This window comes from Rhamphochromis longiceps, linkage group LG16 (assembly GCF_057381845.1).
Source record: "Rhamphochromis longiceps isolate RC_006_pf linkage group LG16, R_longiceps_female_GT1.1, whole genome shotgun sequence".
Classification (NCBI taxonomy): Eukaryota; Metazoa; Chordata; class Actinopteri; order Cichliformes; family Cichlidae; genus Rhamphochromis; species Rhamphochromis longiceps.
The window spans coordinates 743948-770331 of NC_140572.1; the positions used below are offsets into that span (position 1 = coordinate 743948).

At 40.2% G+C, this 26384-nt stretch overlaps 2 protein-coding genes and 1 long non-coding RNA gene across 5 annotated transcripts in view; 2 read left to right on the top strand and 1 right to left on the bottom strand.

Moving 5' to 3' along the window:
- Positions 1-3517, bottom strand: part of raph1a (Ras association (RalGDS/AF-6) and pleckstrin homology domains 1a) — a 79328-nt gene extending 75811 nt beyond the window's left edge. For all 3 annotated transcript variants that reach the window (XM_085385421.1, XM_085385420.1, XM_085385422.1), the window contains exon 1: positions 3306-3517. The gene's annotated coding sequence lies outside the window, so the exon portion shown is untranslated. The remainder of the gene's footprint in view (positions 1-3305) is intronic.
- A 958-nt stretch (positions 3518-4475) lies between these two features.
- On the top strand, positions 4476-6837 carry LOC146650328 (uncharacterized). The gene is made up of 3 exons (XR_014908024.1): positions 4476-4794; positions 5688-5810; positions 6403-6837. It is a non-coding gene; the product is annotated as an uncharacterized LOC146650328 (long non-coding RNA).
- Positions 6838-12211: 5374 nt separating this feature from the next.
- On the top strand, positions 12212-25979 carry LOC146650329 (uncharacterized). The gene is made up of 5 exons (XM_085384803.1): positions 12212-12407; positions 15098-15225; positions 20511-20631; positions 22326-22480; positions 24232-25979. The coding sequence occupies exons 1-5, from the start codon at positions 12308-12310 to the stop codon at positions 24304-24306; spliced, it is 579 nt and encodes a 192-aa protein (XP_085240929.1). The 5' UTR covers positions 12212-12307; the 3' UTR covers positions 24307-25979.
- Positions 25980-26384: the final 405 nt, after the last annotated feature.

Genomic DNA, 26384 nt, shown 5'->3' on the forward strand with positions numbered 1-26384 from the left:
GTTCTGCCGGGTGTGTCGTTGGTTTTCTCTCGATTTCTGAGTCGACAAGCGCCTTTGTTACTGGGACCAGTCATTTTAAGAAAGGCCCCCATTAGAACCCATGAGAAATGCAAGAAATGCATTATTGCTCAGTCTGCAATATCTTTCCCAGAACAAACACCAATTGCAAATAACATACTAAAAATAAACCTGAAAAATCAGTTTAGAACAGCTACTATGTTGCAAAGAGTGAACTACCACTGGCACAATGTAGCAGTCTGTGCAAACTTCAAAAAGCAAACGGCCTCGATCTTGGTTCCACTTGCCTCTTACCCGTGACTTCAGTGGAAATTTCAAATTCAGGATCTGACACAGACTGATTCATGTCCTACACAGTTCTTACAAGTTCATAGAAATTTCTGTTCAATTAGAACCAAGTGTTTGAGTTGATGATTGTACTTTTTATACAATGTTGTAATTTGTGTTTCAACAATTTTTTGATGAATGTTTTGTTTCCTTTACAATATTATACTTTAATGTATAATATTGTAAAGGAAACAAAACATCAATCAAAAAATTGCTCTCTTTTTTATTCGGGCTACTTACATTTATTTTGGGCTACCAAAAACTGAAGAGTCCCTGCCCGAAGGGCTACCAGGGATTTTGAAATTTTGAGAGCCTTGCAATGGTTAGCCAAATGATGTTCACGATATTTAAACAATTTAAACATGTAATCCACACCTTGCCAGCAATAAGCAGCAACTCGTACTGCATCAATGCTAAAACCATCAAAAATGGTGTCACGCTGTTTAAAAAGGCGCCAGGTGACTAAATCAGCATGTTAGTGAGGGCACAGTGGACAGTGTAGTCCAGGGGCTGGTCACACATAGCTGGGGAAGCCTTGAGTGGAATTAGGGCATCTGAGATTTTTATACTCCAGTTCACTCTCAGCACCACCCGGAGACACGGGATCCTGCCCCACTTTGCCGCACGCGAGCGCGTTATCGAGGCGGGACTTCTCAAAACTGCCAGAACGATTAGACTGGAGCTCTGACGAGCCCAGTTCCAGACGTTTACGCCTTTACGAGTGGTTTTAAGAACATTTGGTTGAAATGAGGCATCACACATTTGAATGAGAAACGTTTAAAGCTGTTAGTGTGGTGAAATCATTCTGAATACTTTATATATCATTTCCTGTCTTGTGTCACGAGTGGACGCGATTAACTCCTCAGTTAAAGAAGAGTTTGTGATCACAGTCTCATTCCCACAAAATCAGTTGTAAGTACAACTTCATGTTGCACTACATCAGTACACTTACATCAGGCTTCTGTGACTGAACACACTACACTGCTCCTACATCTTCAGTCACACATTGGTACAAAGTGTGTGCCACAGCCCTTCCTTTTACTACAATGGTGAGTGAATGAAGCTTAGATCTTGTAGCTGTGGAGAGACTTGTGTAAAAACGTGTGCAGCTGTAGCAACAGGTCCACGGAGACACGAGCAGGAAAAACAACATGAGTCTTGTATGGAGATGCTGGAGCATCTGACCAGCAAAAACCAACATGCTTCGACACGGACGCTCTGAAACGACAGGAGGAAGCCTGTCGAAGAACCTTAGAGACGAGCACGGCAAGTGAACGCGTCAGGATGTTCATACCTGAAATCTTCCCAGCAAAGCTCCTGGAACAATCTCCCATGTGGAGCTGCAGGTTTGCCCTTCTAGCTGTTTGCCTGTTCGGTCTGGTTTGCACTCAGGAGTTTAAGATTAACCGTAACCACGTTAATCAGAGAAACTGCTCCATATTCTGCTCTCTCTCATAGACTGTATATAAAAGACAGACATGAGTAACCATTGGATACTTCAAAAGGAAGATCTTTCGTCATTGCCATCTCACTACTTTTTGAAGTGGTCATGATAAACAGACTGGTTCTTATACAGTGCTTTCTACTCTACCTGAGCACTCACAGCACTTTATACAACACGCATTCAGCCATGCACACCAGCATGGAACATACAATTCAAATAGTAATACCAGCATGTGATAAAAAGTACTGATGATATTCTTCTTGGTTATAAAAAAAACAATCACAATAACTGTGGTTTGGCAGAAATATTGTGTAAGTGTCTGCATATTATATTAAAAAATAAGATAATTTTGTGTAATTTTAGCATTATTATTAACATGGCCTGTTGGGAGCTGTATCAAATCAGCGCCTGCTAAGCCACACCTCTAATGGCTGTAACACAACTAAACCACGCCCCTATATTTAGTGTCAATAATATGGCTGGCTGTGCAGGAAAGGCTTCCAAAAGGTCGGTTGTTGACATGTGAATCTGTGTGTTGTACAGTTGTGGGTTCAGCTAACCGCCCTGCTAGCATTTCCTAATACCACTGCACATCTCTATGGACTCAAAAACAAACAACACTGCACACACCGTAACCACCAACACTGAGGAGTGGAGCACGTCATTTAAACACCTGACAGCTTACAGCAACACACATAAAAATGGCTGACCACCACTTCTAACCCTGCTGGGTCCGTCAGTGTAGACGGACAGGAGTGTGAGCAGGAGGACAGACAAGAGAGGAAGTTAGACCCTGACGGTGCACGGGAGGAGGACAGACAGACAGATGGCAGGCCTGCATGTCTAATGATGCTGCGTTTGGAAGGACTTTTAAAGAAGCCTCGGGGCGAGCCTTCGTCTGCTTATTACACAAAACATCACGAAAATGGAAACTGATGCTCAAATCACATCAATGCGCGTAATATGTGGATGCGATTTAACAGGACAGCAGTGAGTTGTGAGGCAGCTGCGGGGGACACGCCCATATCTGTGTAATGCTATATGAAGGCCACGCCTAGCTCTCGTCAGCCCGGCATGCCTGGCCTCGGAGCTACGCCGATATTCCGCCTGGAAAGGCGATGCAAGCCGGCTGCTGTTCCCCGGCGACCCTGCGCATACAGGCTGGGAGTGTGTGCGCAGCAGGCCCCGGCGCAGTGTGACACTACGAGCAGCGAGCCCGTGTGTGCACATGCAGACACCCCAGTGCCTTTTTTCTGTCACCCCCCCCCCCTCTCACATCCTTCTCCTTTCTTTGCACACATGCAGCTTCTAACGGAATTAATTAGCTCTTATTGCAGCGGATGTTAACGAATGGAAATCGTGATGCATTTGTCACAAAACGAAAAAGCTCCGGTGTTCCAGCAGCCAGGAGAAGCCGCTTTAGTGCTTGATCCACAAAGGTTACCGAGAGAGAGGGAAAGGGTGAATGCGGTGCGATGAAGATGCGTTTAGGTGAGCGAGGAATCGGGCTACTTACTGTGCGGATCCAGGGAGGAAAAACCGCAGCCAGCAGCGGGAGACGGGACCGAGGAGTCCGCCGGGAGCTTCTGCGGTGTCACGGTGGACACTTCGCCGGGATTCTTGCCGGTTTTCACCGACTGCCCTTTTCCCAGATAGCCCAGATTCCACTGATTTCCCTTGCTGCTACACTGAATCCCAACACCGCTGCTGATACTGGAGGCTGGCACTCGGAGCACTTCCGGCGTGACTTTCACAATAAAACTAGAAAGATGAGCCCTTATTATTATTATTATTATTATTATTATTATTATTTAATAACTGACAATAAATAATGATAACATATTTATGTCATATTTATGTGTTTACATTGTAATGATAACTTCGTGGTAGCGGGCTACTCTCTTGTATATTAATTGTAGCTCATTTGCCTTAGGAAAAAAAAAGCATTATTATTAGTACTGACATTTGAGAATGCCACTTCTCATGTTTATTTGGCTAGGCTACACAATATTAAACACTTTTAGGTTCTATTTTTTATTTATCTCAATTTAGATTGGATTTTTTTTTTTTTTTTTTTGTCATTGTAGAAGTTAAACTGAGGGAAATAATCCAGTTCCAGACTCCACACAGACCAGTGTATATTACATAAAAAAAGGAAGTTTTTGTTTTTTCTCTGTATATCAAATTTTAGATTTAAGGATTGAGAATAAAGTGCATATAAGGACCATACAAATAGGAATTAAGCTTTTACTGTGAAGCCGAAAACGCCTCACTTCCGGTATTCTGCAGTTTGACTTGACGCTACACCGGATCCCAAAAAAACTTGTGGGAGCGCGTATCCTCACACTGCGCGTTCCCGGTGGCTCATTTCCTGTCCTGCCCAACCCTTAAATCAGCCTTAACCAATCGGTGCTGATGAGTTCATTCTATTCTATTCTCATGTCATCTGTTTGAAAAGTTTATAATATAATATAATATAATATAATATAATATAATATAATATAATGGGCCAACATGTACCACGCACACACAAAATAGGCACCTGGTCCGATTTAAGAAGCTTTTTACATCCACGTGGTCAGACTTGGATACATCACTGTGTGCATGTGTGCACCAAGGCTGGACTGGGACAAAAAATCGGCCCGGGCATTTTGACTAGAGACCGGCCCACCAGGATAAAGATTGAAAATGTGATGTCATTCAGGGGTAAAACAGCAAAGGATTCTGGGAATTTGTGGCAAGAGGTACTAGCGCACGCAGGCTTTCAATTGAACTCAGTCACACAGCGATAATAAGAAACCCAAAAAATGTCAAGAAGCTGTTGTATTATTAACTGCAATAGCCGGTCGCATGACAGCCACGGGAAGCCGACGGGTAAAGAGATCGTTTTTTTTAATCGGATTACGTCGTTGAAGAGAAATTTTTTAAGCCATGTTTCCGAAGTAAGAGCCAACGGATGGTCTGGATATACCAAATATAACGTCCCAGAACACTCCAGCTCACAGGTTAGTCTGCTCCAAGCATTCCCACAAAGGTCAGAGTTTTGTAGTAGTTATTACATCATTTTTCTTAACATAATTGATGATATAGGTTACAAGCAAGTCTGGCGCTGAACAGAAATTGTCGCGCTATGCTCCTTTATTTATTGTGCATAAATAGTGAATTGTCCTGACACAATATTGTGTTTCGCTTCTGTTATTATGGTACATTGACAAAAACATATACTTTTATTCACAGGATAAAACAGTTGTTTTGTATCACTAATTGTCCAGTGCGATTACAGCATACAATATTATTGTCACTGCTACATTTCTGTACCAGAAATTATTTCCACTACTAATTAATTACCGTTGAGCTCAAAGGTCCTATTAATAAACGGTTAACGAATGTGTATTTATGAAGACGATTTGTGAGACTGGTAAACTTATGATATGTACGATGGTCTTTCGTTCTACACGGTGCATTTCAAGGTCCTGCACCCATCCGTCGGTAAACTGTACCTGGGCTTGTTGCAGTGACCTGAAGTTACTAAACTTCACGAGTGTATGCACTCACTCCAAGAACCGTATAATTATAAATCTGAGCGTGGTGAAAGTTGGGCAGCACGCTAACGTCTTTTGTCCACTCTGTGTGCTCGTAAGGGTCTGACCCGTTCACTCCTTTGATTTTTTCCTCGTACACAGCAAATTCAAAAGTGTTAAATTTTTTGGTGTTAATAGTCTCCTTGCAAAAGTAGAGTTAATTTTACTCTAAGCAGAGTCACATTCTTTTAATGTAACTCTGAGGTGTAAAATGATAGTAGTTAAAATCGAGTGTTAAAAATGAGTGTTTCTCTGTCAAATCTGGAGGTGTTACAATGGAAACATTAACTCTTGACCTCTTAACTCTGAACTCCTAGACGGGCTATGACACCAACAGAGTAAATTCACAGACTCCGCCCCCAGCACGGCTCCAATCGAAGCTGAAGTGAAGCCGTTTCAGAACATTTTGCTCTACATATTTGAGTTGTTTGCCATGCTTGGTAAGTCATTTTTTCAAAGATTGTTTCAATTGTTATTATGAGCTTTTACTTCTGTGGCTCTTTGGAGTTGAGACAAAGCTGTGTGAAAGGCATTAGCCATGTTGCTCGCTGATAGCATAATATTCTGTTTTAGCTAGCTGAAAGGTATTGTTTGCGGGCAAATACCACAGCCTTGAAAAAAAGCTTGCATGTGAATTTTCAGTCAAACTTTTGGTCAAATACACCTAAAACAATGTGTAGAATGTGAAATGTTGGTATAATGGTGCTACTTGAAGCCTGAAAACGATCGCCCATAAAAAAAATAAAAAAAAACACGAGCAGTAGCAGACGTCCTGACTGGATTCTACGTTAGCATAGATCCCTCCAGAGTTTTGTGCACACGGTTTAGGTAAAAATGAAAAAGGTTGAGGTTTTACATTTAGTTCAGTATTACCTGTTGCCTGTGTCTTTGTCTTTTGGGAAAATACTTTACACAAGTAATGGCTCAAAGAGGATTCCTTTTTTTTTTTTTTTTTTACTGTGCTGCAATTGTTTACTGGATTATTTGTGCCATTAATTACTGTCAACTAATTTTTATTCAATCTCCACACAGGATATGCTTGTGAAGATGGAATATGGGGGAGAGCAGAAGTGCGTTGAAGTTCCACAAAGTGATGAATGAAGGACATGCATATTGTATTGAAGAAATAGGTGATGAGAATGCTGTTATTTGCATTTACCATGTCAGACCTTTTGATAAACAAAATTCTAATGAAAGTGAGAACATGTATACTGTTACATCTTTCAGAAAATGTTTTGAAATTGTGGTGCACAGTTCAGAATAAATGTTTTTCAAAAACCATTGCATCTTTTTAGTAAATGTTTATTTCCAAAAGAAATTTCTAGAAGTTCAGAACAGTAAAATTCCTGCTTTTTAGAATGAATTAGAAGATAACTCTTACGTAGTTAAACTAAAATACTCTTTGAGAGTTAATATATAAACTCTTAACACCAAGTGTTAAATTATCAACTCCAGACAGATTTGGTGTTTAACACTAAATCAGAGTTAACTACCAACTCTCCAAAAAGAGTTAAATTAACACTCTCTGGTGTGGACCCATATAGACACTTTAATAGTGTTGAAATCAAATCCGACAGTGTTAATTTGGACATGATGGATTTGCTGTGTATCTTTTCTTTGACTTTTCGTCGAGTCTGTCTTTGTACGGACCGGCATTGTTCTCCTTTTGTTTTGTACATTCCTATTTTGTGCGGCAAAGAAAAAACAAGAAGGTATTGGAACCGGAGAATGAACGTTTTGCGGTGCTGCAAATGCTTGCATTTGATGCGGTACTTGGATTGTTTTGCCACGAGTTCCCGGCATGCAATGCGCGAAAATCACGTGATTGCTAAACAAGGGGGAGGGTGCATCCGGCCTCCTCGGCTGTAATTGGTCCAGCCCAGAGTCGATCATGACCAATTGGCCAATCCAACACCTTTCATTATATATACCCTTCCTAAAAAAAAAAAAAAAAATCCATCGGCCCATAAAAACAAAAAATCGCCAGCGGCCCACCGGGCAAATGCCCGGTATGCCCGATGGCCAGTCCATCTATGGTGTGCACACAGTGATGTATGCAGATCCACACAAGCTTCATATTTTAATTTACTAAAAGGAGACCCCGACAGGATCAAATAATAATAATACGTTATTTTCTGGTATGTCTGGTAGCTCATATTAACACAACCCAACAATTATTATTATTATTATTATTATTATTTTAAAGGGTCTAACACCTAGCACACTTTTAAAATCAATCATTATATGTACAAAAGAAAAAATATTATGCTTTCTTCAAAGCACGGTCTGCAGGAGGTACGTCAGTTAGCGGAAAACAATCATGGCTCTCTCCATAGGACAAATATGTAGAACTGAAATGAGTTTCCAGAGAGCTCCCTCTAGTGTCAGACTGTCAGACTGCGCTGACTCGTCATTCTGCGCAGCAAAATTCAAAGATCTGTGTGAAAGCAAAGAAAGGCCAGGAGTGCAGAGGGTGCTGTAACACCTGTATCACAGCGTTCAAACACACTCTACTCTTCCTTTTGACATTTCTCTGTCAATGTGTGACAGAAAGTTATTAGTTACTGTTTTTTCTGTTTGTACTGCCAAGCATCATCATCATAGTCAAACATGGTGCATTTTTCACAATGGACTATCTGCTGAGTCCCATCAGGAGCCAATATGAAAATATTACTAGTATTATTATTATTTTCTAGCTACCAGCTTGCTACAAAGAGCACAACATTCTCCATGTGTCAAATCATAGTTATGGTCCACGAGACGATGGGAGAGACTCGCACACCTGTCCCTTATGAACGCCCTCACACATGACTTGAACGTTAAATGGGCTGATTGCTTTTCTTTTCTCCCGGAGCGCACAGAGCACTTTATACAACAGGCCGCATGTTTTCCTGTGCTTAAGAGGATTCTTGCCCATTGATATTTGCATATTTGGCATGCAAACTGGAGCAGCCAGGGATCAACCCACCAGTCTTCCAGTCAGTGGAAGACAGGTCCAACCAGTGGACAGTGAAAATGTCCTCATTGCGCCTCACGAAGAAACCTGTGAACACAAAGTCACATCTGACTATTATCATCACTGCACCCAGATAAAGGTGCTGCCCAGCTGGTGAACATTAGAGCTGGTTGGACACGACTATGCTGTGATTTCGAGCTGGGTAAAAGATGCTAAATTAGCTTTTCTCTCTCTCTCTCTCTCACACACACACACACACACACACACACACACACACACACACACACACACACACACACACACACACACACACACAACCGAGTTTAACAATGTAGCAGCTGTATTTCATTTTCTTTGCACTCACAGAAAAAAACTTTGTCTAATCCCAAGAATCCACCTGTCAGTGTTACAATGATGGAATTAAACCATTTTAAATGGGAGACCTGCTGGCTTCAATAAGACAGTTGATTTTTTTTACAGCAGAACACTTGGGGCTGCTGCAGAGAGGAAGGAAGAGGAGGAGGTACAAGCTGCAGCTCTCAGCCACAGACTTGCATGCTGTGTTTGGCACTAACTAGCTGAAGAGAGCCATTGCTATAAATCTCTGATGGGGTTAACTTTTTTATTGTTGCTCAAACTTTAGAGCTCAACCCTGCACTTGTGGGGTGCAAAGAGACTGCATGCCAAATAAGAACACCAATTTTCCAAAGCCAAAGCCAACAAAGAGCCGCAGATTAGACAAACAGAGACGAGCAGGCAGTGGAACTTTAACCTGGTGGTGCGCTCAGCGGGAGCGGGACGTCCCCTGCTGGCTTCCTCTGTTGACTTATAATAGAAAGACAATGGAAAAAGCAATCAAAGATTTCCACCCACTTATTACATATATCTATATTTTTTAAATGTGCATTACGTATCTCAGTACTTTGACGAGCTTTCCAACTCACAGCCCACGCTGCTAATTTGAAATGTCGGGACATTTTATTTTCATCCCCTTGCACAAAGCTGTGAGCTCGTCACTGGAGGAACAAGGGAAGGTTAATGGCTGCACATGTACACACAGTGTGTGGTGTGTGTGTGTGTGTGTGTGTTCAACCCGTCTATGAAGATGCATATTTTAAATATCAACTCAACACATGAGATGGAAGCATAACCACATTATTAACCTTTCCACAGAGCAGAAGTCTTCCTCCCCACACCTGCGGGTAGTGCTTGCTCATAGGGATCAACAACAAAGCACGTTGAAGCGACTCTTGCTGTAAACTGGCACCGTGTGAATTTATGTGGCTGAACTGAATCCACATTACTGAAACATTTATGTAAATTCTGAAAAACTGAATGTTTTAACATTGCGTGTTAATTCTTCACGAGGCAACTTTGTTACAACTTTGACATGCCCTGTATGTTAGTACATGTACTAACATACAGGGCAACTACTCACCAAATGAATTTCACTGTTGTGGATATAACGTCTTAACTGGTTCATTGTTAATTATAAACGGACTTATCCTTTACTTGTATTTATTAGAAATATTACAGGGAGTGCAGAATTATTAGGCAAGTTGTATTTTTGAGGAATAATGTTATTATTGAACAACAAGCATGTTCTCAATGAACCCAAAAAACTCATTAATATCAAAGCTGAATGTTTTTGGAAGTAGTTTTTAGTTTGTTTTTAGTTTGAGCTATTTTAGGGGGATATCTGTGTGTGCAGGTGACTATTACTGTGCATAATTATTAGGCAACTTAACAAAAAACAAATATATACCCATTTCAATGATTTATTTGTACCAGTGAAACCAATATAACATCTCCACATTCACAAATATACATTTCTGACATTCAAAAACAAATCAGCGACCAATATAGCCACCTTTCTTTGCAAGGACACTCAAAAGCCTGCCATCCATGGATTCTGTCAGTGTTTTGATCTGTTCACCATCAACATTGCGTGCAGCAGCAACCACAGCCTCCCAGACACTGTTCAGAGAGGTGTACTGTTTTCCCTCCTTGTAAATCTCACATTTGATGATGGACCACAGGTTCTCAATGGGGTTCAGATCAGGTGAACAAGGTGGCCATGTCATTAGTTTTTCTTCTTTTATACCCTTTCTTGCAGCCACGCTGTGGAGTACTTGGACGCGTGTGATGGAGCATTGTCCTGCATGAAAATCATGTTTTTCTTGAAGGATGCAGACTTCCTCCTGTACCACTGCTTGAAGAAGGTGTCTTCCAGAAACTGGCAGTAGGACTGGGAGTTGAGCTTGACTCCATCCTCAACCCGAAAAGGCCCCACAAGCTCATCTTTGATGATACCAGCCCAAACCAGTACTCCACCTCCACCTTGCTGCCGTCTGAGTCGGACTGGAGCTCTCTGCCCTTTACCAATCCAGCCACGGGCCCATCCATCTGGCCCATCAAGACTCACTCTCATTTCATCAGTCCATAAAACCTTAGAAAAACCAGTCTTGAGATATTTCTTGGCCCAGTCTTGACGTTTCAGCTTGTGTGTCTTGTTCAGTGGTGGTCGTCTTTCAGCCTTTCTTACCTTGGCCATGTCTCTGAGTATTGCACACCTTGTGCTTTTGGGCACTCCAGTGATGTTGCAGCTCTGAAATATGGCCAAACTGGTGGCAAGTGGCATCTTGGCAGCTGCACGCTTGACTTTTCTCAGTTCATGGGCAGTTATTTTGCGCCTTGGTTTTTCCACACGCTTCTTGCGACCCTGTTGACTATTTTGAATGAAACGCTTGATTGTTCGATGATCACGCTTCAGAAGCTTTGCAATTTTGAGACTGCTGCATCCCTCTGCAAGATATCTCACTATTTTTGACTTTTCTGAGCCTGTCAAGTCCTTCTTTTGACCCATTTTGCCAACGGAAAGGACGTTGCCTAATAATTATGCACACCTGATATAGGGTGTTGATGTCATTAGACCACACCCCTTCTCATTACAGAGATGCACATCACCTAATATGCTTAATTGGTAGTAGGCTTTCGAGCCTATACAGCTTGGAGTAAGACAACATGCATGAAGAGGATGATGTGGACTTACTCTATCTATCTATCTATCTATCTATCTATCTATCTATCTATCTATCTATCTATCTATCTATCTATCTATCTATCTATCTATCTATCTATCTACCTTTTTAATTAATTAATTAATTAATACAGAAAGTGAGAGAGAGATAGGTTCATATGGGCCCCCCTTTTCATTTGTGTCATTGAAGCTGGTTTTCAAAACCCACAGATTTGGTCTTTTTTCCATTTTGTTTTAATTTCTTAAAAGAATTAAAAAAATGTGTGAAAGTGAAACATGTGGACACACACACACACACACACACACACACACACACACACACACACACACACACACACACACACACACACACACACACACACACACACACACACACACAGTTTACAGGTGAGTCTGCAGCAACATGTACACCCATATAAACACGTCCAACAAACATATCCAGTCTGAAAGTGTACATTTGCACATACAATGGATTTTTCACACACATGCGAGACAAACAAAACACACATGCAGTTAGTGGGTGAGGGAGAACTACAGACCACAGCAAGTCACACAGATGGGTGAAAGTGGATCACATCAAAAGTCTCTGTTTTGTGTTCTTTTTTGTTACTCTGCGAATAAAAGCTGACTGACAGCCAGTATCAGCTACAACAACAAAGTGCAGGTTTAGTTTCAGTGCCCACTGCTTCAAAAACAAAACAAACAAACAAAAGCAACTGTAACTGTGCGTGTGTGTGTGTGGGGACACGTGGGTATTCGTTTTCTATGGTTTCATAGCTTCACACAGGAAATGTTCCTACCTGACAGTCACTCACTTCTCTTTACTGAACATGGTGTTTGTTAGCACGTGGCAAATAGCTTTCACGTAGTGAGGACTGTGATAACCCCCCTCACACCTTACAGGAAACAAAATCTGTCCTCGTCACAGACCAGCATCAAACATGGGCAGCTTAGCTTCAGAGGACAGCAAGATGAGGCTGAGGGCTCTGTGGATGGTGGTGATGGTGTGCTTCAGTGATGGAGAAGGCACAGAATGCTCAGGTAAGACCAGTGAATTTGTGAAATAACGTCAGTTATTTGTATAAGTGAGTGTATTAATCAATGTGACGACTTTCAGAATGACAGAGCTGTCGCGTGTCGGATTCTTGTGCTTTTACTGACTTTGCAGTGGTTATAAAGCGAGTTTGTTATGGACACAAAATGTTCTTTCTTGTACTGCATACTGTGGGACACCAAATGAAATACTAATACATGGCTCACAAATAACTTTTAGTACACAACATGTACACTCTGAGAAACAGTAGAAAGTCAAATCTACACTGACATAAACCCTCACACGGGAAAGTTTGATAAGCTGGCTTGACTCGGAAAACTATGCAAACTGACGGGCTCAAAAAACGAGAAAAACTAAAGAGTGAGTTATTCTTTAGTGCAGCTCTTTGACTGGATACTGGATGAATCAGATGTGAGGTATATAACCTCAGAATGAATGACCTAGATGTCATATTCTGCCACACACAATCACAGGAACGCTGGTTTTTATAGCAGTAAAACTGTGAATAACTACACTTTTACACTGTGCTGCACCACAGAAAGAACAGCCCTGAAAATGAGACAATATCTCTGGGCGACGTTGCCTTTTTAATTTGAGAGTTCAGAGGAGAATGGCCAGACATGTTCCAGCTATTTAAAGCAGAAACCTGACTGAGAAGACGAAACCATCCACAGAGCAGACATGGAGACAAAAGGTACCTAAGAAAACTACAATCAGCACAGCAGGGCGAGGGACTAAAGCACAAACAGATAAACATATGAACACAAATCCTTTCTTAAAACAAAGACAGTCCAGAATACAAAACTAGAGATACTAGCAATAAAGAAGAGTAAACCGAGAACACCATGACTGTGAATGATCCAACAGTTACTTTATTGTTTCATACAACACAAAGAGAAACTGTTGCAAAGCTCTTAGTAATAAACAGAAGCTTCTTCTTTTATGGTCACAAAAGTGTGACAAATCATAAACACTTAAAAAAAAAAAAATGATGATAATAGTAGTAATTTAAAAGACTGTGAGTTTAAATTTCCTGAGACAGTGTTTGTTCATACACAATGTCAGCAGCACTTAAAGAAAGAACAAATTCAGATTTGAAAACATGGATCAATCAGTGATTCCTGCACAGTTTATGCACTGATATGTATGTACACTGTAAAAATGACTCAAATGGCCTTCACATGGGAATATGGACCAAAATCTCCAAGGACTGTTTCCAGCAGCTTGTTGAATCAAGTCAAAAGGGTCCAACCAGTGCTAATGAAGCGTCCCTGAGAAACTGGCTGCTGAGTGATCCCAGTACAAGATTTTAAGGAGACAATCTGTGTTTGGACAAATAAAGAAAACAAAAGGATTATACTCGTAGGTTTCAGTCAAAGAGCCTTTTCACACATTCTGACACATTTCTTTCAGTGTGTTGTGTCAGTGGTGCTTCAATTTTCTGGTTTCTTACCTTCCTGGTTTTGATTGCCCTTTCCATGCTGGGCTGTCTGGTTTCTTCCAACAGTATAAAGACACTGAGGTTAACACCGTGCATAGAAGCTCCATGTGCCATCATATTTAGGTTAAAAACAGTCATGAGAGGATCAAGTCTGATGTCCAGGAACACTCACAGTTTAAAAGAAAATACAGCGGTTTGAAAAGTGTGTTAGGGGTACAGCAGCACGACACTCTCTAGTTAACCCTGGTTTTCCTAAAACGTAACCTGGATCATATTTTACTTGTTGACTGAAAAATTGTAAACTGGGGAATTCCAGGTAAGAAGCTGAAAATGTTTTGGTTCATGTTTCAGTTCTTCTTTGACAACAACTGACAGAAATCCCAGTTCGACCACAGATCAGAGCGTGCCTGCAGGGATGGGATTTGAGCCTGGAGTGGCAAACCTGAGCTGGACATCAGAGTTGTGTCAGAGCAGCATGTTCCAGCAAGTTTGCAGAACCAGTGATGATACTACAGGTTGTGTCAATGACATCAAACAAGGGCAGGCTGAATGCTCTGTTTTGTTCATTTTCATTCTAGGAGTTTTATTTCTCCACCAGTAGGGAACAAAAACACTCCTTTAAATCTGTGAAGTGACCACTGATCTGTTACTAGTGTCAAAGTTGGGAGATAAAGCAGCCCTGACCAGGCTGCACCTTTTGCTGGATTGAAGCACTGTTGTGGCTCATCTTGAACACTGGGGTGTCTTTAAGGACACTGATGCAGCCTTATCTTTAGGCTAGGACCTCCCCTGTGTGTGTTGCTATAATTCACTGTACCTACATTAGTAACCTGCTGTTCTCTGGTTGTTGTTGCCAGTATACAGCTGTTTACTCGTGGGGTGTGTACATTTGCACACAGTAGAGCTGTGTCAGTGAGAGCTGTGCCTAAAAGTGCTTCATAAATATTTTGACTGACTTACTATTTGTTTTGTGTTCATACTAACTTTGAGCAGAACATTGAACAAAAGCAGAGAAAAGTGCAACAGTTCACGTTGGCATGGGTTACAACATTGTCGGGGTTGGGTGAGAAAAATGTACTGCTTACATGCTTACAGGTTTCACAGTCTTCCAGGTCCTGGGAGCACGCACATCATGCTTGTACATTACAACGCTGAGCATTGCTGTTTGTCCATTATGACAGGTAGCCTCTGCACAACCTCATCCTTTGTTGCTTGGACTCTGTTTTTGTCCATCAGGTGGACCTGTCATCTCAGTGACCGAATCCAGTAAAGTGATGTTTCCATGTCCACGTATCCAAGCCTCAGAGATGAAATATCAGCTAATCTTCAATGACAAACCCATCAGTAAAGTCAGCCTGGATAAGGTCAGTGTGTGAGCTTGTAGCTTTCTTTAGCTGTTTCCTTACTAAGGACATTCATTAAAAACCTTTCAGTATAGATTTTTGTATCATTCAAATATGTTGAATTTCTGTGTCATAGGCGCTGGAGCACATGCAGCACACCTAGCCAGTATGCACCACAGTAATGTAAACAGTTTATGTTGAAGTCATAGTATTCATTTATGTCTCAGAGAAAACTTTGATGAAATGAAAGTCAGATTGCAAGAACTGCTGATCTCTGCCACACGGGAAAACCACAGTGTCTCCTCTGCACTGCACTGAGATCCCATGCAAGTTGGGGTTTCTATTTGTTCACAGTGTGCAGTATCACAATGCAGATGCACTGAATTTTGAAAGCTGTGAGCAATCAAGGCCGTGACATCGACATGTGATGGCAAGCTGACAATTAAAATTGCTTCATGGACCTCTATATCTATTTTTGTGAGGTATTACGCATCTTTGTGCGGAACATCTTTGGTCCCCGTCGTCGTCCCCTGTCTTCAAAAAGACACTTTGTCATTTGAAGCTTTGATGACAGAAATCGAGAGCTCTGTCTGAGACTTCAAAATGTCCCATAGGTGTATGAGCGGGGTTGAGATCTGGGGACTGTGATGGCCTTAGCATAGGAACATCATCACAATCTTTGTTGTCACTGTGTTTTAAGAACAATGACAACTGTATGCAAACCGTTCAGTGCAAGTGAAAAGAATCAAAATCAGAAATACTTTATTAACCCCGAAAGAAATGATGGGAAGGACAAACTGAGGAGGGAGAAGCTGTACCTGTGTTGGGTTACTGTTTCATGTTGAGTCAAAGGCTCTTGGTGACATCATACGTCAGCATATGGATGAAACAGTAATCAGTGGCTGTTGGTATAATATTCCTTTAACTAAATGTCAGGCTGACTTCTTTAGAAAGCTGTATTACAGTTTCACTGACTGTTAAACCAATTTATGTGGTTGCTTCAGATCATACCTCCCCCACAGACCCCCAAACCACATATGAACTTCAAATTCAACTGATTGATGTAAAAATTCAAGCAAAAGATCCACAACAGTATGTGCAGAAAGACATTTAAGTAATGTTTTACATTAAATTAAATTTTATTTCATTAATGTAGTGTCACAATATTATATATATATATATATATGTATATATATATATATATATATATATACCGTATTTCCCGGACTACAAAGCGCACCTAAATATTAGCCGCACAAGCTAAAATCAGGGGAAAATCCTGTTTTGTACATACATTAGCCGCACCTGACCAAAAGCTGCAGGTGTTTCAATGTTGACTTATCATATGTAAGAGAATATGCACAAAGGGAATTGTCAGGAAAGAGATGGCTGTTTGGAGACATCACTTTTATTAATATTTTGAAAAACAAGTTATGGGTACATATTTGCACATGTAGTACATAACAGTAGCCTACAGCACACCAGAAAAATAGATTCGGACTACCTTTTAGGCTCAGGTGCAGTGACACAGCTTTAACAAGAAGAAAAGTCAGTCATTCACCACCATCTTTCTCTTCTTCCTGCGCACTAAAACCACCAAAGTCCTCTTCTCCAGTGTCGGATACAAACAGGCTCAGGATGGCTTCGTCATCCACTCTTCTTCTCTCCTTCGTTGTCACTTTCAAAACCAAAGAAATCCTCATTGTCAGTGTCAGAGTCGAACACCCTCAGAAGGGCCGTGGCGGTGTCCTCCTCTCCATCATGCAGCAGTCCAGCCCTTCAAAATCCGTTGGTGATCGTGGATGTTTTCACACTTTTCCACGCTGTCAGAATCCACCGGTGGAGTTGGGCATAACTTGCTTTTTGGGCATAACTTGCAAGTTTATTGCCGCTCATCATCCACGCCTCCCGCTGAATGCGTAGCGCTACTTTGAAGTTTGTTTTTCGCGCTACTTCGTACGGCACTACGTTGCCTGGCGGACGGACATGTGACTAACATACCACTCTTGAACCCCGATCCTTCCGCCAGGCAACGTAGTGCCGTACAACAGCAGAACACACAAAACAAATCGTCTTACGATATGACAAAAATCACGGACAATCCATAGAAAAGCCGCACCTGACTAAAAGCCGCAGGGTTCAAAGCTTGTGCAAAAAGTAGCGGCTTATAGCCCGACATTTACGGTATATATATATATATATATATATATATATATATATATATATATATATATATATATATATATATATATATATGTGTGTGTGTGTGTGTGTGTGTGTGTGTGTGTGTGTGTGTGTGTGTGTTGTGCATAGCATTATATACATATTGTGAATATACAATGTCTTTTCAGTGTTTTCCTTGTTTTCTGAAGTGTAGTTTTTATTTTTTCAGGTAACTCACATTTTAGTTTGAGTTATTTGTCTTTAGTGTGGCTGAACATTATCACCTTTCTTCTTCTGTAAGCACGATAAAGGTCAAGTATAGAAACTGCCACCCGTGATCAACAGCAAAATCCCTGTAAATAGCACTTTAAGCAACATTACTATACTTGTTGCAGTCAGTTGGTCAGTATTCATAAATCAGTGTTATGTATGTTATGTATATTTTTAAGACATACACATAAACACATGTAACTTATTTTTAATTTCTAAATGTAACGTCTCTCCTATAATCAGGATGTGCATGACTGGCATGATTGTATCATTTCACCACACACAAAAAGATAATACTGACGTCACTGAGCTCTGTGTCACACACTTTCAGACTATATATATAAATTCAAATTCAAATTCAAATTTTATTTGTCACGTACACAGTCATACACAGTACGATATGTAGTGAAATGCTTGGACAACTGCTCGTGACCTAAAGAAAACAAAAAAGGAAAAGGCTATGAATAAGATAGGAAATAAATATGAAAAATTAAAAAGGGTAAATTTAACTAGGAAGGAATAGAATATAAATTAAGGTTAAAAATGAAATAACTGTACAACACAAATTAGAATGAAGGGTAATTTTAACTGGGAAGAATAAGATAAAGATAAATATATAAATTAAAGTTGAAAATAAAATAACTGTACAACAAAATACACAATACACAATATAGAACTATATAAGAATGTATGAAGAAATCTAAATATAAATAAATATATACACAATAACAGCAGCTGTACAAGTATTAACCGGAAATGAAGAATATAGTGACCAGTGTTGTGCAAAACCAAAGTCCAGAAAGTCCAGTGTGTGTGTAAGAACTGTATGTGTGGGTCAGTACTGTGTGGTGGTGTGATTATATATATATATATACTTAATGCATACTGCAGTAATTATTGATTACTCTTTCCTCTTGTATTTTCTCTAATATTTTGGAAAAAGCCTGTGTAAAGCCGGGTAAATGAGACATGTGTGGTAGATGAGTTTACTGAAGTCAGCCATCCAAGGCAACGGACAGAGCACAAGAGTGGTGAAGAGGAGGCAGGGTGACAGAACAATAGTAGCAAGAGTGAAAGGGGAGGTTTACCAGATGTTAGTGAGAGCTTTGATGTATGGTTTGGAGATGGGGGCATTGACAAAAGAGACAGGATACTGGACTGGAAGTGGCAGAGTTTTCAAGATTTTCACTGGGAGAGTCCAGAATGACAGGATTAGAAATGAGAACATCAGAGGTTCAGGTTGAGCAGTTTGGAGAGGCGAGGCTGAGATGGTGTGGACATGTGCAGTCTGAGCACATGACAACCATCTATGTTTAACCCATGTGTGAACCTAATGAGCTCTGCTTCTTTCAAACTTGCTCCTTTGAATTAAACATATAAAAAAGCTCTATAACTCAATGTTATGAGCCATATTAAAATGATAAAAGCATTTTTAATAGAAATGAGATTTTCAGTTAATCTGAACAATAGTTCAAATAAATCAACTCAGAGAAAGACGGAGTCACAGAAACAGCGTAGATAAGAAAAGTAAATATTTTATTTTTAGTTAATAAAGTACGTGCTCTATTTCAATCAGTGTGAACATTCAGAGGCATCCATGCATGAGCTGATTGTGTGCTGCTGACTGGGTCTGTGGGGCAACAGTCTAAACATGGCTGACGAGGCTCCCGCTCTATGGCCACCTCGTCTGGTGGATTACAGTAACGCCTTACAAGTAACGCGTTACTGTAATCCAATTACTTTTTTCAAGTAACGAGTAAAGTAAGGGATTACTATTGCAAAAAAGGTAATTAGATCACTGTTACTTTCCCGTAAGCACACTGCGTTACTAAAACCGTGATTTTTCTGCGAGAATGTCTCACGACAGTGACGTAAGCGAGTGCGACGTTCGTGACAACAGCTGTGTGCAGATCAACAATGGATCACATATCGAGTGCAGAGAGAGTATGAGCGTGCAGCGTTTAAAGCGTGGAAGTACTGACCTTACTTTGAGTTTGATTCCATAAAAAGGGACAAAAACATTAGTGTCCGCTGTGCGTGGGAAGAAAACTTCTTTTTACAGCGAAAAAACCCCTAAACGCCCGAGAAAGCACCAAATACGCTGCCGCTGGAATGTGACATTCACAGAGAAACTGCCGTATCCTTCCACTGACCGCCGCGGCACACCTGCCCCAGGGCAAACCTCCGCCTGCCCCACTCCTGCTCTACAGGTGAAAATAGAGCAACAGGACCGCTGAGTCTTTGACTTTTTTATTTGTTTTCTGCTGTTTTACTTGCGTCTATTTAAAAGACTGAGTGTAAACACAAAACACTACTTTATCTTATGTGCTGGAATGTGCAGAAAATAGGTTTAGATGTTAAACAAATTTCTTCCAGTCAGAGAATGTTGCAGATAATTAAATCTTTGCTTGATGCATAAAGTTTTAAAGTTTAAAAAGAGACGTTTTCATTTGATTACATTCTGTATGATGGATTATGCAGAAAAAGTAGAATTGGGCTGAAAGATCCAAGACGTCATTACCTATTTAGGGGATAAATCATGTTTTAAAAAGTAACTAAGTAACTAATTACTTTTGAAAATAAGTGATCAGTAAAGAAACAGGATTACTTTTTTCGGGAGGTAATCAGTAATTAGTTACTGATTACTTTTTTCAAGTAACTTGACCAACACTGCCGGTGGGACACTGGAAAATCCGAAACCGAAAAATCATCTCCTGGACGTGCCTCGGGGTCTCCATGTGGTAGGACATGCCTGAGACATCTCTCCTCGGCCTGAGTGACATCCCAGCCAGATGCCGGAAACACCTGGACTCACTCCATTCAATGAATTCAGTTGAAATGATGGTGAATGATTGCTTGTTTTCTTTATACAGAACCACACTGCACAGTTTGAAGTCACAGTGAGTGAGAGTGGGGTGTATTCCTGCATCACTGAGAAGATTTATCCTCCACCATACAAACAGAGCTGTCAGAGAATCCAAGTCAATGTGACCGGTAAAACACGTACACACAAACTCATTAAGAAAACCATTGCTTTCCATTCTGTGTGTGAGATCATGAATTGTCTGATTGTCTCTATGTTTGTATGTCTTAGTCTGTGTGTTACCCAGGTGTCTCTTCTCTGTCCTTTTACCTCATGTATGTCCAAGTCCTCAGTTTTCCTCGGTGTCGTGCGAGCGCCTGATGCTGTGCGCTCTGTTTGTTCCATGTCTAGTTTCTTATATGACCGAGTTTGCTGCGTTCGGGTGCACCTCCCACCTACCTACATGCCAAATAGTGACATTAAGTGCAAAAAACAGTAAAAATGAATCCAGCAGTTATGAACCTGGTAATTCAATAATTTATCTGTTCTGTTTATTTTCTACATACAACCGCATAGAATTATGTGAGGTAAGACTGAATCCAAAAACTTTTAAATTCCTCTTGCAGAGTCTCACAAAGCTTAAAACAAAAACAAGTGCTGGTGAGTTGCAGCCTCCTGGAGTCTGGTTACGCTCTTTGCACATCACAGACTCAGATAAAGAGACTTTTCACACTCAGTCTTTGACTCCCTGCTTAATTAGGTTATTCGATCATAGTTATGCAGAGTCCCTGCAGCTGGTAGGACCACATGTATGTCTGTGTGGTCAGAAGATTGAAAGTCCCTGCAAACAGTATTGAGGACAGCAGAGGGTCTTCCCCACATCCAGGTCACTGCACAGGAACACTGTCTGAGCAGAACAAATACATTACAAAGTCTCTTCTCCCCGCTGACGAGGCTCTAAAGGTTCACAGCGGGTAAAATAAATATGAAACATGTCACCAGTTTTAAGTACATATATTTCTAAAGGTGCTAATTTAATGCTAACTTTGAATTCTGACCAGATCTGCAGTCCACACAAACCAACAAATGAAACCACAGATGCTCACAAATGAGATTATGAGGAATAATCATAAATGACATTGAAAAAGTATTGAACACATGCAGAAAGGGAGGTGTGAAAGGCACGGGATGTCACGACAGCTGAAATCAGTCATGTGGGGAGGGGAGTGGGGTAAGCAGCCCTGCTACTCACTGCTGCTCCCCACCAGTTGTTGTTGCTTCCTAAAATACTGAAGGGTCCAGTGAGCATTGTTGGGGCCATAATCTGCAAGTGGAAAGAACATAATTTCACCATAAACTGGCCACAACCAGACAGATTTCAGACAGAATGAACAGCATGATCAGGAGAGCCAAGGAGCATCTGACCTGGGATCAGCAGGTATGATCGTTTCAAAGAAAACATGAACTGAAGAAGCTTCTCGGATGAGAGGTGAAACGTCTTCAAGCAACTTAAAGAAGTCCAGACGCTTTTCTTTGCAAGCTCCTTTGAAAACAATAAGTAATGCACTCAGCCGCCCATATTCAGACTCTAATGCTGTAAAAACAAACATGTTAAAGTGAATTTAAAGTTTGCTGAACAACATTTAGACAAGCCTGTGCAATACTGGGAAATATAGTCGTGTCAGATGAGACTAAAACTGGAAAACTCTTTGGATGCCATCATGCATGCCATGTTTGGAGGTCACAAAGTACCCCAAAACACCACACCAACAGTGAGGTTTAGGTGGGGACATCAAGGAAGGATTTCAGAGGTACTTTTCCCACATGAATGTGAAATATAATATATAATGATAATAATATAAACTGTACTCTTATGGAATTTCAGATGGGAAGAATTGGACATCAATCAACGACAGCATCATACCTGTTAAGGACTGTCCATGCAATCCTCCATTAATCCCAGAGGTGGTGATGTGGGCGGGATCTTGTGCTTTATTGGTCTACAGCCTGACAATCACCTGCATAACCATTGCTATATGGGTAAGAATAAGAAGATGGATTTCACTCATTTGTCCACATAAAAGTAGCCAAAGCAGGTAAAAGGATCAAAATGGGGTAACCATGGAGATACCTTTGTACACAGACGCCTCCTGGGCCTGCTTCTCTTGATCAGTGTTAGTGAAAGTAGAAAACATATGACACAAAATAGAAATGGTCAAAGTTATATGTGACTGACAGTAGAAAACATGGTGAGGTTATCCATGTTACTGGATCAGGAATTCACTTCAGAAAGATGGTTTCTGCCTTTTTATGTCATTCTTATCACTGATCTGGGTTCAGGGGGTTACTTTCCTCACAAGTTTCTTTCATATCATTAATTCAATATTTTAAAACCAAATTGCCACATCATGTCCGACAGCTTTATGTCACAGCTGGAGTCACGAGAAACTTCATAAACTGCAGACGACATTAGGGATGAAAATTAGACACAGTTTACTGTCCATATGTGTCTGATTGAAAGATGAGGAGAGAGCTGTAGTGCAGTGGACTGGGCTAATGAGGGAACTGAGGCATCATCTTTCTTTTCTCTGTAAGCTAAATTTGTGGATTGTAAGCTATAATTTAACATTCTCAGCTCAGCAGTTGTGAGTTGTCTGGGGAAAGAGCATGTTCAATTTTAGAAAAATCTCAGTATACATGAATACAAATCACTCTATTGGGCTTGAATGCAAAATTCAGTGGTGTAGGACAGATATTAGTTCTTATGAGCATCATTCTGTAAGAGCCATTAGCTGAACCGTTCCTCAGCTCCTGTGCAGAGGTCAAATCCTAAAATATCTGCAAACGACACCGTGTCTCTCTGCACATGTTTGCAGGCAGTAATATTCAAAATAGCGAGCTCATCAGCTTTAACTCATCAACGGTAGAGGTAATGAAGAAGAAACCAGATGCATTACCAAGAAGACGGAAAGCTTTCTCACTGGGTTTTTAGCAGACGTAGCTGATTTTATCAGTTCAGACATTTTCAGCTGATATCAGTTTGTAGATGCTAACCCACTGAAATATGACTGAGATAGCTGAAGCTTGCAAAACAACTAAACCAAAGCAGTTTTTATGCGGTTGAGTGTTTTTGTATAGCACACTCAGTGTGAGATAACCCACCCCCTTCTTCCTAGTGTAAAAACAGCACTTGAAGCCTCGATGTGAGGATTTCTGTCATTTCCATTTGGTCACAAAAAACGGTCATGATGAAACTGCACACTGATGAGACGGACAGCATGTAGCTCTAGGTGCACACCAAAGACAACCCTCCACTTTCAAACATAATATTAATAATATTTACGAGCAGACATGACCCAGATCGAGTGACTGAAGCTCAGCAGGAAAGTGTTTACAGAGGTCAGCTGTTCCTCCACAGGACTGGAAGTCTGTTTGCAACCACAGCTACGGCCACCTGGTGGCCTTCAGATAGAATGCAGCTTTAAGCCACTTCACTGACTTCATTTTTCCAAATCAGGACCTACATCCATGTTTTATACTGTCTATGATTTCTGCTAACAGTGTGTAATTTGTGTATAATAATTAGGAGTCATGCAGTAAATAAGAGCCATTCATATCAAAGTAACCACAGAGGGTAGGTGTGTCTATACGCTTTTTAAGGTACACCTGTTAAGCTGCCTGTTGATGCAAATATCTAATAAGCCACACATGGCAGCAACTCTGTGTATAGTGTGCTGTATTCATCTAAAAACACACAACAACAATGTGTCTGTCGGTTTTGTGTTCCTTAGAAAAAGCAGAAGAAAGAAGAGATGGAAAGTGTTGTGTATGAAAACACCAGACCCAGGAAATCTCCCAAACCTTAACTGCTGCTTATGGCAATCATCCATAAATATCACGAGTATTAAACCTAGGAATGCTGCCAACACCATTTAGTACAAGTCAGAGGACTACTGCGTAGGTATGGAAAAGATTCACCTGTTGGGGTCTTTACCAAGTTGTTTTTTGATGTTGTTTGTATGTTTTCTGATGGTTAGTCTAAACGGCGTGGACATGCACAGCACATTTAATGGTATGTCTGGATTTCAGGCATTTGTTTTATGGTTGGTGCTTCGTAGGATTAGGATTAGCACACGTGATGAGTTAGGCTTACCTAACACCATCACAAGGCTGTTTGTCTAAACCTTTCAATTTTTACAATTACCAAAAGGAAAAACAGTATAGACAGATAATAGTAGAATTATTGTTAATTATTCTTATTTAAACTTGTTGATATTAACCAGGTCACTGATGACCCATCCAGGGTAAGGGAGCAGAATCTGGGCTTAGAATCCCCATCTTTCTGTAGGACATTCATCCACCACCCAAAGGCCAAAAACTTTAATGGAAACAACAGTAATGACATTTACTTAATCCAAGATGTAACATGTTCTGGTCCTGGAAGATTTGCCTGTTTAGCATGTACTCAAAGCAAAGTCCAACTCTGGATGACTCTGTGGGTGTCAACTGAAAATACTACATGTATACTGAGAAACCATCAGTTAGACACATTACTTATGTAGCAATGTCAACAGACTTTCAGACAAAGAATTGGGGAAATAAAATATTTCAATACACAAAACTTAACACAAAAAGAAAATATAAATAAACAAATTTGTCAAACTGTTCTGACTTCAAAGCACTTTCAGCCTTTAGATCAGTTCACTGTAGCTTGAACCCTAGAAACCCTAGAAAGTCCCAGAACAGAAGAAGTGCACACTGAAAATGTATGTAAGAGTGTAAGTGTATGTAAGTGTGTAAATGTATGTAAGAGTGTAAGTGTATGTAAGAGTGATCCTTTAGCTTTGCTTTGCTTAATATGTGGCTAAGTGCAACCCTGAGTGGTTCAGCAGAGCACTGGTGGTTGTTAAAAGTTTAAATATTTAAGAACAGTTTAAAACATTTTGTTTGATCTTTACTTTTTTCTTATGTATTATTATTATTATTATTATTATTATTATTATTATTATTATTATTATTATTATTATTATTATTGTTGTTGTATTACTTGTTTAATTAATGATAAAGTCTGTCCCACTACTGTGAAGTATATGTACATTACATGTTGCACAGTAAACACCTTTGCTATAAACATGAGATGTTTTAAAATAGAAAAAATCATGTGTATTTTTAGAACATTTTGCCATTATGTAATGACTGTGTTCACTTCTGGGACTGATGTGCTGAAAATCTATTTCCTTCTCTTGTTTGGTTGATATATGAGTAATTTTCCTTCATATTCAGCTACATTATGCTGTCGTGAGTTCAGAGATGCCTCACGCGTGTGTGGATTTACTCAGAAGTGACTGTATCTTTTTTCTTTGATGAAGATGACAAATGTCTTATTACTCAGAATAAGTGCGCTCATGGCTCTGCAGGAAACCGACACGTCTCAAGTCTCAATATAATCTTGCATATTTTTCTCGTCACTCACTAACATTTAAATGTTATTAATTCATTTATTTTTTAGTTTGTCTCTGTTGAAAATAAATGAATGAATCATTCCTATGAGCAAGACAAGATGCAGCTGGACTCTGAGCTTTAGTTAAGTGGAAGCAACAAAAAGTCTGAGAACACCAGGAAAGATTTACAGCATTTATTTTGAATTTCATAAAACATATTTTTATTATGAATGATTAAAGATGGATATGTCCAAAATACACGTCATGATGAGCTCAGAGCCTGTCAGTCAGTCAGCCGGGTCATGTTTTTACGAGTTTTCACACTAGTTTCACTCGAAAGTTAGCAACAAAGGCTAACCGTGTCATAGAGATACAACAGACTGAAGTCTGAGATGTAGTTTTTAAATGTGAGGTGTTAAAAAAACCAGACTGTGTTATATCGGCTTACTTAAGTGGATGTGGGCTGACTTTGTACATTTGTTTATTTACAGATAACTTGGTTA

What these genes read in the sequence shown, in the direction of transcription:
- LOC146650329 (XM_085384803.1), top strand. Translation starts at nt 12,308, where the DNA reads ATGGGCAGCTTAGCTTCAGAGGACAGCAAGATGAGGCTGAGGGCTCTG. An exon ending in GTAAAGTCAGCCTGGATAAG is followed by an intron (nt 15,226 to 20,510) that starts GTCAGTGTGTGA and finishes TTCTTTATACAG; the next exon opens with AACCACACTGCACAGTTTGA. An exon ending in AATCCAAGTCAATGTGACCG is followed by an intron (nt 20,632 to 22,325) that starts GTAAAACACGTA and finishes ATGGAATTTCAG; the next exon opens with ATGGGAAGAATTGGACATCA.